Genomic DNA, 12,317 nt, shown 5'->3' with positions numbered 1-12,317 from the left:
CTTACCCGCACTTACACACTTACTTCCTGGCAAGGTCAGCCTGTTGCCCTTGGACGCGGTGGTTGGTTTAGGGAGAGCCTGGTGACCCAGCCCCAAGGGGGTGGCTGCTTGGGGGCTGGACAAAGGGGTGTGCAATGGTGACAGGTCACAAAGGACTGTAGAGGGTAAATGTAGTGGTGTAAGGAGCTTAAGGCAGAACCCTGCAGGGAGATGGGCAGTTGCCTTTACTCCCTCTCTCTCGGAGACTCAATTTGTGGCTGGCGGAGCTGTCTCAAATTTAGAGAACCATGAGCAGTGACTGTTTGTTACCTTACTACACGGCCAACAGCTACCGTTCAATGGGCGTGTTTAATACCTCCATGGGAAACCTGCAGCGGCAACTGTACAGGGGAGGAGAGTACGATATTTTCAAGTATGCACCGATGTTTGAGAGCGACTTTATCCAGATTAGCAAAAAAGGAGAGATGATTGATGTACACAACCGTGTCCGGCTGGTGACCGTGGGCATCGCATCCACCAGCCCCATCCTCCCACTACCTGACGTCATGCTGCTCGCCCGACCAACTAAAATCTGTGAAGAGCATGCCAGATATGCCCGGACCGCCAGGGGGAGACGTCGCAAGCCCATGAAGAGCCTGGAACTCACCAGGCTGCTGCCCTTGAAGTTTGTCAAGATCTCCATCCACAATCGTGAGAAACAGCAGCTGCGCCTGAAGCTTGCCACCGGCCGCACCTTTTATCTGCAGCTGTGTCCCTCTTCAGATGCACAAGAAGACCTATTTTGCTATTGGGAAAAACTTGTCTATCTCCTGAGACCACCAGTGGAGAGTTGCAGCAGTACCCCGACACAACAAACCGGGGAGGCATCGACCATAGAAGATGATGGAAGCTTATTGGTAAGCATCAGAGACTCAAGATAATGGGGCGGGGTGCTTTGAGAGAGCGGCTCAGAGTTGGTCCTACAAAGCCTTTGGTGTTCTATAGAGCTCGTCTGGGAAATGCATTCTATTTTTCCTAAAATTTCATTTATTGGTTGATTATAGAGAGAGGGAGAAAAGAGAGAGAGAAATGTTGATTTGTTGTTCCACTTATTTATGCATTCATTGGTTGATCCTTGTATGTGCTCTGACTGGGGATTGAACCTAAAACCTTGGCATCTTGGGATGATGCTCTAACCAACTGAGCTATCTGGCTAGGCATTCCATTTTTAAAAGTCTCAGGGCCACTATGATGGCACTTACCACACTGGGGAGATTCTAAGTATTGCTCCAAATGGTCCCACAAGGCCAACATTCAGAGAGACCTTAGGTATCAGCTACTCTGGTCTCAGTCCAGGGATTGTAATCTCTTCTACAGCATCCTCATTGCCCAGTCCTTTCCTGAACTCTTACCCCAACCCAGGGGGTCCTTTCTGGCCTCTGTCTCCCTGTGACTACCATGGCTGATTAAAATCAGCGCAATCCTCTTGTGTGTCTGCTCACGCTGAAATGTAGTGTGAAACCGTTGACCCAGCCTGCAACCCTACTTCTAAGACTCTGTCCTGCAGAGAAATAAGCACAAGTGTGCAAAATAAAAGTGTATGAGGGTTAGGACTCTTACCAGTGCTTTCTCTAGCAAGGGGAGTGTTCAAGCAAAACCACGTGCCTGCTTGACGGGGGCGGGGGGTGCTATAGATGGGATGTGGCATCCCACGGGAGCTTAGATTTAATGATTTCAAAAGTTCTTCTAATTAGAAGCTCTGGAAACTCAGCTCCGGGATGAGGGAGAGCAGACCGTTGTAAACTCACTTTGTCACCTCTGTCCCACCCGTTTCCCCTCCCCTTGGCACAGACAGCAGAGCTCCAGGGAGAAGGGGATCAGAGTGAGGGGAGGCTTCAGAAGTTGTGCGATGTGTCCAGAGCCACTTCTTCTGCGTATGCTGGGGGAGAGGGACTGCCCAGCTCGCCTTTTGTCAGGAAAACTTCAGGAATGGCAAGAGGGGGAGTCACAGGCCTGGCGGTAGCTGGAACAGCAACAGGTCCTACAGCAAGTGTGGCAGCAGCAGGAGCAGGAACGAGGCCTACAGCAAGTGTGGCAGCAGCAGGAGCAGGAACGAGGCCTACAGCAAACAAGGCAGCAGCAGGAGCAGGAACGAGGCCTACAGCAAACAAGGCAGCAGCAGGAGCAGGAACAACTCTTGCAGCAAGCATGGCAGCAGCAGGAGCAGGAACGAGGCCTACATCAAACAAGGCAGCAGCAGGAGCAGGAACAGCCCTTGCAGCAAGTGTGGCAGCAGCAGGAGCAGGAACGAGGCCTACAGCAAGCATGGCAGCAGCAGGAGCAGGAACGAGGCCTACATCAAACAAGGCAGCAGCAGGAGCAGGAACAGCCCTTGCAGCAAGCGTGGCAGCAGCAGGAGCAGGAACGAGGCCTACAGGAAACATGGCAGCAGCAGGAGCAGGAACGAGGCCTACAGCAAGCATGGCAGCAGCAGGAGCGGGAACAAACCGTACAGCAAGTGCATTGGCAGCAGGAGCGGGAACAGGTCCTTCCGCAGGTGCTGTGAGCCTGGCAGCAACCAGGAATGCAAACACAGGCCAGACAGATATGGCCCTGGCTGGAGTCGCCACCACGGGTCCAGGAGAAAGTGGATCCATCAAGACCATGGCAGGCGCTGCCAACATATCCTCCGAGAGTACAAACGTGGCCTTGGCAGCCGCTGCCAGCTCATCCTCCCTCGGCACTACCATCGCCACGAGCAGTACCAGTGTGGTGTTTGCAGGCGCAGTGACCACCCAAAACTCTGCCACAGAAGGGGCTCAAGACCCAGCCATAGGACCCCTCATCTCAACCTTGAAGAGTGAAGGCTACATGAGCGAACGAGACGGAAGCCAGAGGGTCTCCCAGCCCAGAGCTGAGACTTCGAAGGAAAAAAGAGAAAGGAGAGAGAAGAAGGAGAAAACTTCCTCGAGGAAAAGTTCCCATCACCACAGGAAAGGATGGGGCAGGACAACCCGGAAACCATCCTCCCATCGGTCTTCATCGGGCCATAAGAGCTCAAGAGATGACAAGAAAGAAAAGGGGCAGAGCAAGGCCAAGGGCAGAGGACACAGCCCGCACAGGAGCACCAGCCACAGCTCTGCGAAGGAGCCGAGGTCAGCCCACAAGCCGAGGAAGAGCAGGTCCTCCAGTTCCGGTATTCTGAGTAAGAAATCCAGTCGGATTGGCTCTTTCTTCAAGAGCTTCCGAATCACTCGGGCTTCAAAAACTGAAGTCTCGTCGCACAACAGGGATGTGGACTTCAAGGCTAAGAAGGAGAAGCATGACAGAAGGACAAAGATAGAGAAAACCCAGGGTGACCAGGATCTGGAGATCTGTGGGACCGTGACATCGGAGATGATGGAGACGATGGAGACTGTCACCATTGAAACCAAATCCATTTAAATAGGAGCCAGGACAGGAAGCTGCATTAGAGACCTAGCTTCATGGACATATCCCTGGAGAGACAATGCCAACATTCTTTAATAAAGGAAATCATACAGCTCTGAGAGAAATGCCTCTTGTGTTTGATTCTCTATGTCCCCTACCCCAGTAGTGACTTCACAGTGGCTTCTGTGATGTGGGGAGCCTGAGACCCCAGCTTCCGGGCATGTAGAACCCCGCCTCCCAACCTTGCCCAGTGTGAGTTTCCTGCCTTGCCTCAGCCCCACTCTGCCACTGGTTTCCCCGAGACTATGGCTGAAGTTATCGACTATGAGCTGGAAAGCACCACCGCCACCAAGTCCCCATGCCTTTCTTCCTCTTGTCCCCAAGGTCCCCTGAACATGAACATTCAGTCCAGTCCATAGACTAAGTGAAGAAAGGACTCGTGTCTCATGGAATAATTAGGGGAAGAAAGAGGGGGTTGCAGCAGCATTTGTAAGCAATCAGAATTGTGAAGTTGATCATTTAAGTCAGGAATTGGTAGCCTGAGGGCCAAATCTTGCTACCTGCCTGGTTTTGTAAATAAAGTTTTATTAGAACATAACTGCATCCATTCATTTATATATTGTCCATGTTGGTTTGCACCTTGAAACAATAGATTTGAGTTGTTACAACAGAAACTGTGTTGTCTGTAAAGTCTAATATATTTATTATCTAGCACTTTTCAGAAAAGATTTGCCTACCACATTTCTAATTTTAACAATTTTCCTTCCTCTTGAGTATATACCGTGGAGAAATTCTCACATAGGCTTGCCAGGAGACAACTAAAGAGACTGTTTATAATAAAACAATTTGTAATAGCAAAATCCCAGATGTTCATCAAACAGAAGAACTGATAAATGGTGGTATATGCCTACAGTGCCTATAATACAGCAGCAAAAGCAAATGGCAGCTGTACATGTTAGCATGGGTGAATCTCAGAATGTTGAACAATTAAAACAAGGCAGAGAAATACATATTATACAGTTCCATTTGTAGAACAGTTCAGAAAGAAGATCAAACTATGCTTAAGGTGTAGTGAAAAGCAAAGAAATAATAAACACAAAATAGTGGATATACAGTACATACAAAGAGCTCAACAAGAGTGGGGATTGTTCTATTAAGCAAAGGGGTGCGTCCATGGTAATTTATTGTTGTATCTTTTTTTATTTTAGCATCTCTGAAATCAGCATGGTTCTAAATTCTGTCAGCCAGGTGGCAGTCACTGACTTAGAAATACCAACCAACTTATTTTACTTAAGTTTTCCTTTGCATAAGAGAGGTAGATGACAAAAGATCTAAGTCTGAAAGATATCTTTCATAAACATAAAATTAAAATTCGAAGTGACATAAATACTCAGAATCCAGGAAGATGGAAAAGGGTTAGATGTCTTGTAGAATAACCCAAAATGCTTGTGCACTAATGCACTCTGTAAGCTATGTATGCACGTGGAAGGTCATTTCAAATATAAAAACCACAGTACATTAGAAATGAGATGATATATTTTGTAAGTGTCCACTTTAAAAAAGATGTGACATTTGTCTTTTCAACTTAAAACAATTGTAAGTAAATTTCATGAATCTGTGAAAATCATTAAGCTGTTTTAACAATACATGATGAAAGTCAGATTTGAGAAAAATGATTCTGAGAACGACATGTGTTTGTGTTGAGCCTGGGAGTCATTGGCCCAGCCTTGAAATTCTGTTTTCATCCTCTTCTGTGACAGTAGTGCCTACTGGGGCAGAAGTTGGGTTTCCAGTAAAACTCAGAGACTTTCTCTGGAGAGCGAATGTGTGTGGCAGAGGTGGAGGAGGTGAGAAACAAGGTACTCTGGGAGGAGAGGTGGTTTAGGAGTAGTAGCGGAAGCCCTTTTTGGTTGCTCTGATGAGCAGCTGGAAAATCCCACCTGTGATTTCTGATATACAACGACCAACAGAGGCTGGGGATCAAGGTGTCCTTGGACATGACTCTTGAAGCAGTGAATACAGGTAGAAGCAGAGAAAAGGGTGTGCTCTCAAAGGCCTGAGAGAGACTTTGGGAAAGCCTGCCGGGAATGCTGAAGGTAATGGGGATAGAAGAGAGGGAGAAAGGAGAACTTTTCCCAAAGCCATCAAATGTAAGGTACGCTTTGCAAGGGGCTGCTACATCTTAGTTACAAATGGCTTGATCTCATGATTCTGTACACCATGGCTTTTTCTTTCGTCCTTCTTTTAGTCTTGTTTTATGTATTCCCACTCCTATACCCCAAAGTGCTTCTTTAACATGAAACTAGTTTGTCCACCATGCAGGGTGTTAGCTGAGCAGACCCAGTTTACACAAATACCACAGAAGTGGAGGTGGGGACTTGCCCACCGTAACGAGCTCTGCCAGGCACTTTCTCTGTATTTCCTTTTCTATCTTGATGGTTCATCAAGCGACAGGTGCATAAATACCTACGTATTTCAAAGCAGCAGTCCTCTTCCTTTGGGGGAGATATCAGTTTGGGCATCAAATCAATACACCCCATCAGATAAAGACCAATATCTCTGACAGTGTATGCATCATCATGGTAGCAATTCTGCTGCAGCAAGAATGATGAGGAGATAGATGGTTGATAACTAACCAGTGTCCTGAACACTTTTTCCTTTTTATTAAATTTATTGGGTGACACTAGTTAACAAAATTATACAGGTGCAGAATTGTACAACACATCATCGGTACACTGTATTGTGTGTTCACCACCCCATGTCAAGTCTCCATCCATCCCCTCCTCTACCACCACCCTCCAGTGTCCCAAACTCAAAGTCTGACACAATACACACCTACATATATGCATATGGTATATATACACAATGAAGTATTACTTGGCCATTAGATACCTTACCACTGGCAACGGCATGAATGGACCTAGAGGGTATTACATTAAGTGAAATAAGTCAGTCAGAGAAAGACAAATACCATTTAATTTCACTTTTATGTGGAAGCTAAAGAACAAAATGAATGAACACAGGAAATTGAAACAGACTCATAAATACAGAGAACAGACTGATGGTTGCCTGAGGGGAGTGTGTTCAGGGGGCTGGATGAAAAAGGTGAGATATTAAGAAATACAATTGGTAGTTACAAAATAGTAATGGGGATGTAAACCACAGCATAGGGAATATAGTCAGGAATATTGTAATGACTACGTATGGTGCCACTTGGATACTTGAATTATCGGGGGAACTCTCCAAAGTATGATTATCTAACCGCTATGCTGTATAGCTACAAGTAATCCAAAAGAGTTTACCTGCTTTTTTGTAGGATTCTAAATTCATTTTAAGTTCTCCAGACTGCAAGAAGATATAACTGGCCTGACCAGGCAGTGGCGCAGTGGATAGAGCGTCGGACTGGGATGCCTAGGACCCAGGTTTGAGACCCTGAGGTCGCCAACTTAAGCGCGGGCTCATCTGGTTTGAGCAAAGCTCACCAGCTTGGATCCAAGGTCGCTGGCTCGAGCAAGGGGTTACTCGGTCTGCTGAAGGCCCGTGGTCAAGGCACATATGAGAAAGCAATCAATGAACAACTAAGGTGTTGCAATGTGCAGTGAAAAACTAATGATTGATGCTTCTTATCTCTCCGTTCCTGTCTGTCTGTCCCTGTCTATCCCTCTCTCTGACTCTCTCTCTGTCTCTGAAAAAAAAAAAGAAGATATAATATAACTGGCCTTCAGTGGGACCTTGTTGTTCTTCAGTGGGACTTTATATGTGGGATACAAATTCTTGTTATAAAAGGAAGTGTAAACTGGGGATAGTTCCCAAATGCCAGGGTTACTGCTGTCCCCTGCTGTTAGGGAAAGGTATAGCAGGCACAAGAAACTGCAGCATCCTCCCTGCCCCTCTGCTGCACACAGATCTGGGTTGTTAAGGTTGTTAGTGATGAGGTTATTATTGACCAAAAGACAACAACAAAAGAAAACGTAGTGATTAGGAATCGAAACTGTACGGCAGGAAACGATGCATTAGTGGGGACTGTCACCTAAAGTGCATTGCTTAAACAATATGTAAGAGCTGATAGAAATTATGACAGAAAGAAGCGGGAGTTGGAGATGAAAATTTTTATTTGCTAGTCTTCATTTTTTCTGCCTGGGATGATCAACAACCAGTGATGCAATGTAATTGACTAATAAGAGCTCAGAGGTATTATTTATGAACCTGTTCATCCATGACAAGTGGTACCACCAACATAAATCAAAATCAAGGTAAATGAGCCCTGGCCGGTTGGCTCAGTGGTAGAGCGTCGGCCTAGCGTGCGGAGGACCCGGGTTCGATTCCCGGCCAGGGCACATAGGAGAAGCGCCCATTTGCTTCTCCACCCCTCCGCCGCGCCTTCCTCTCTGTCTCTCTCTTCCCCTCCCGCAGCCAAGGCTCCATTGGAGCAAAGATGGCCCGGGCGCTGGGGATGGCTCTGTGGCCTCTGCCCCAGGCGCTAGAGTGGCTCTGGTCGCAACATGGCTACACCCAGGAGGGTCGCAACATGGCGACGCCCAGGATGGGCAGAGCATCGCCCCCTGGTGGACAGAGCGTCGCCCCTGGTGGGCGTGCCGGGTGGATCCCGGTCGGGCGCATGCGGGAGTCTGTCTGACTGTCTCTCCCTGTTTCCAGCTTCAGAAAAAAATGCAAAAAAACAAACAAACAAACTCACAAAACCAAACCAAACCCCACCCCCCAGAGAATTCAAATACTAAAAACACAGACCTTATAAAAAATCAAGGTAAATGGTGCTGAAAAAATTGGACTCATAAAAAAATAAAAAAATTTAAAAAAGGACCTCAACTCATCTTACACCATATATATATATTCAAAAAGGATCATAGACCCAAACCTAAAACTTAAATTTATAGCATTTCTAGTAGAAAACATAGGGGGAAATCTTTGTGACCTTGTGTTAGGCAAAGATTTCTTGACTAGGACACAAAAATGTATGAACCATAAAAGAAAACAATGTTAAGAAAGTGCAAGGACTAGCCACATATTGGGAGAAAATATTTACAAATACATATCTGATAAAGGACGTACCCATTGTGTGTGTGGGTGTGTGAGTGTGTGTGTGAATGTGTGTTTGTGTGTGTATGTGTGTGTGTGTGTGAGCACGGGCATATTTCTTTACAACCCAATAGTAAGAAAACAAGCCAATTAAAAAATGGGCAAAAATTTGAACAAGAAGTTCACCAAAGAAAAATTACAAATGGCAAACAAGTATGCAGCACTAAGGAAATGTAAATTAAAGCAACTACACAGCTATTAGAATTGCAATAGGTGAAAATAAAAAGGAAAAACACCAAGTGCAGATGAGGACCCAGCAACTGTAACTCTCATAGTTTGCTGGTAGAAATAAAACATAATACAGCCTCGCCTGACCAGGCGGTGGCGCAATGGATAGAGTGTCAGACTGGGATGCCGAGGACCCAGGTTCGAGACCTTGAGGTCGCCAGCTTGAGCGTGGGCTCATCTGGATTGAGCAAAAAGCTCACCAGCTTGGACCCTGGCTCAAGCGAGGGGTTACTCAGTATGCTGAAGGCCCGCGGTCAAGGCACATATGAGAAAGCAATCAATGAACAACTAAGGTGTCGCAATGCGCAACAAAAAACTAATGATTGCTGCTTCTCATCTCTCCGTTCCTGTCTGTCTGTCCCTATCTATCCTTCTCTCTGACTCTCTCTGTCTCTGTATAAAACAAAACAAAAACCATAATACAATCTCTTGAGAAAACTGCTTGATGCTTCTTCCATAGTTAAATAACTATTAAAAGGCTCAGCAATTTCATTCCCATGTAGTTACTGAAAAGACATGAAAACATATGTCCATATAAACACGTGTATATGGATGTTTATAGGACTGAAAGTAGTCCAAATGTTCATCAACTGATGAATGAATAAATGAATGATACCACCGCCATACAACAGAATACTCCTCACCTGTAAGTAAGAACAAGTCACTGATGCATGCAACAACACTGATGGGCCTCAAATGTTTTTTATGGTAAGGGGAAGAAAGAAGACAGATGTGAAACTCTACATACTGTCTGATTGTATTTACAAGTGTATGACATTCTGGAAAAGGCAAAACCATATGAAGAGGAATCAGATCAGTGGTACTAGGGGCTAGGGTTGAAAGGGAAGCAGAAAAGGAACTGCTTGGGGTGATGGAAATATTCTGTATCGTAATTCTGGAGGTGGTAGTTATATGGCAGTACATATTCATCAAAATTCATAGAACCGAACACCTGAAGTTAGTTTTACCACATATAAATTATACCACAATAAACCCAACCTTGAAAAGAATCAACAGGGTGGAGAAAAACTGTGCCTATTGCTACTTGCCACATAGGCTCAAAGGATAAACAATAATGGTTCTTATCATGTGACAAGTTCCTAAAGCAGGCAAGATGCCAGTTACCACTTACCCCTACCTGTTTCCACACCCCCCCCCCATCTCCTCTCACTCTCCCTTTGCACACAGGCTGCTTCCTGTCACTAACTCAGGAAGATCAGAGCAGCCTCTGGCTCTTTGCTGGAGGCTCTTCGCTGTCTCCCAGATCTTTGCACAGTTGACTCCTTTTTGTCCCTCTTGTCTCTGCTCCAAAGTCACCTTCTAGGAGAGGTACTTTGATCATCCTCTATGAAGCAACTATCCTCATTCCATGTAATACTCCCCATAGGCCTATGACTACCCAAAATTCTTACTTGTTTGCATGTTATCTGTGTCTCTGCATTAGAATGCAAGGCTTTTGTCTCTTTTTTTTAATCATCTAGAACAGTACGTGGCACAGTAGACTCACAATTAATCTTTGTTGAATGGATGTATTCCTTGTTAAGCTATACAAGGCGTCTTATCTTTAAGGAATAAACTTTCCGTTCAGATTCTGGAAATATAGTCACATAAATAAATGTTATTACATGCCATATCTTCACCAGCCCATCTCATGATATGAATTTCTTACCATTATTCATTTGTAGTTTACTGTGAAGAACACTAAGAGTTGAGTCCTAGATTCTAGCCTTGATCTGCTCCTAACTGTAAGACGCTCTACCTTTGGGTCCAGTAATTCCATGCTGAAATGAAATAATGTCTATGGGTAAAGATAATTGTTGAAACTGAATGATGAATACACTATTCTCTTTACTTTTTTATGTTTGTGTGAATCCTGAAAAGGAAAATATCTGCTGAAAAAAGTTCCTTGTGGTTAACTGGACACAAACTAATAACCACAGTCTAGCAGTCATGGCTGACAGAATCCTCCCAGGTATTCCGTATTTCAGGGAAAAGCCACAAACAGAGCTACTGCTGTCCTGCACTGTGTTTCTGCCTGTGAGTCAACCCTTATAAAGAAGTTTCTGAGGATGTGAGGGTGATCTGGCTGCGACATCTGTCACCCCATTGATCGCCAGGGTTGATTCGGCTGATCTGGCTGGCTAGGCGGGTGTCCCCTTCCTCCCTCACCTCTCCATGTGCTTCCCTCCCGAAGCTGCGCACTTGGTCAAAGAGGACGACCTTCCCTGCTAGAAGAGAGGACCGTTCTTCGGTCAAGGGTATACGAGTAGCTGCGCTCCTCTGCTAGAACCTCCAAAACAAGTCTCAAGAAGTTTCTGATATAATCTTTTCTACCAATGGGCTAAGACAGTGGTCCACAAACCCCGGGCTGCGGACCGGTACCAGTCCGTGGGTCATTTGGTACTGGTCCGCAGAGAAAGAATAAATAACTTATATTATTTTTGTTTTATTTATATTTAAGTCTGAACGATGTTTTATTTTTAAAAAATGACCAGATTCCCTCTGTTACATCTGTCTAAGACTCACTCTTGATGCTTGTCTCAGTCACGTGATACATTTACCTGTCCCATCCTAAAGGCCAGTCCGTGAAAATATTTTCTGACATTAAACCTGTCTGTGGCCCAAAAAAGGTTGGGGACCACTGGGCTAAGACTTGCCCTACCAATGGGAGCTGCACAGTTATAGTCTTATTTGCATCTTTAGCAGCCAATTAGAGCAGCTTCATAGCAACCAATCAAAATGCACAGTCCTGGCCAATCAGGACACTACTGCTTGGACCAATCAGACTGTACAAATTTGGATACCTCATTTGCATATAAATGAATCAATCAGGGACCAGGGAAGGAACTTGCTCTATAAAAAGTGTCCTCTCACCTGACCAGGTGGTAGCCAGTGGATAGAGCATTGGACTGGGATGCAGAGGACCCAGGTTCTTGAGCGCAGGCTCATCTGGCTTGAGCAAAAAGCTCACCGGCTTGGACTCAAGGTCGCTGGCTCGAGCAAGGAGAGTTACTCGGTCTGCTGAAAGCCCACGGTCAAGGCACAGATGAGAAAGCAATCAATGAACAACTAAGGTGTTGCAATGCGCAATGAAAAACTAATGATTGATGCTTCTCATCTCTCTCCGTTCCTGTCTGTCTGTCCCTGTCTACCCCTCACTCTCTCCCTGAAAAAAAAAAAAGTGGCCTCTCAGTTGTGTCCCAGGAGCGTATTTTTTTTAAGAGTAGAAGCTGTGTTTTCTACTTTTGTAAAGCGTTTACCTAAATAATTTCTTCTTTTACTGCTCCTCAGAAGGACACTCTTGTTGGCATTTAATTGGTGGCAGCGACCTTTATTGACACTTGGAATTTTCCAGAAGTTTTTTTAAAAAATGAGATCAAAGAATCTTATTTTAGAGAGGTAAAGTTGAGAACTTTTATCACACTAACAATCTTTTATGTGTAGCATGCTCTTGTAAGATGCCTATGAACCTTCAAAAAATTGATTTTTTTAAATTTGTTGATTTTTTGACAAAGTAGCATAGACTTCTCTTAATTTCTTTTTTTTGTTTGTTTTTACAGAGACAGAGAGTCAGAGGGATAGAT

The 12,317-nt window shown here is 45.1% G+C and overlaps 1 protein-coding gene across 1 annotated transcript; it reads left to right on the top strand.

Annotated features, from left to right (window-relative positions):
* Positions 1 to 272: 272 nt before the first annotated feature.
* Positions 273 to 3,423, top strand: GARIN3 (golgi associated RAB2 interactor family member 3). The gene is made up of 3 exons (XM_066276794.1): positions 273 to 896; positions 1,831 to 1,939; positions 2,351 to 3,423. Exons 1-3 carry the CDS (start codon positions 288 to 290, stop codon positions 3,421 to 3,423), a joined length of 1,791 nt encoding a protein of 596 aa, XP_066132891.1. The 5' UTR covers positions 273 to 287.
* Positions 3,424 to 12,317: the final 8,894 nt, after the last annotated feature.

The sequence above is a fragment of the Saccopteryx bilineata genome, chromosome 4, assembly GCF_036850765.1.
Source record: "Saccopteryx bilineata isolate mSacBil1 chromosome 4, mSacBil1_pri_phased_curated, whole genome shotgun sequence".
NCBI lineage: Eukaryota > Metazoa > Chordata > Mammalia > Chiroptera > Emballonuridae > Saccopteryx > Saccopteryx bilineata.
Note: the sequence above shows the minus strand (reverse complement) of the source record. Positions and strands in the feature narration are given on the sequence as shown.

Excerpts from the sequence above, each read along its gene's own strand:
- GARIN3 (XM_066276794.1), top strand. The coding sequence starts at position 288 with ATGAGCAGTGACTGTTTGTTACCTTACTACACGGCCAACAGCTACCGT. Across the intron at positions 897-1,830 it reads AAGATGATGGAAGCTTATTG|ACAGCAGAGCTCCAGGGAGA; the intron begins GTAAGCATCAGA and ends CCCTTGGCACAG. Across the intron at positions 1,940-2,350 it reads TGGGGGAGAGGGACTGCCCA|CAGCAGGAGCAGGAACAGCC; the intron begins GCTCGCCTTTTG and ends CAAACAAGGCAG.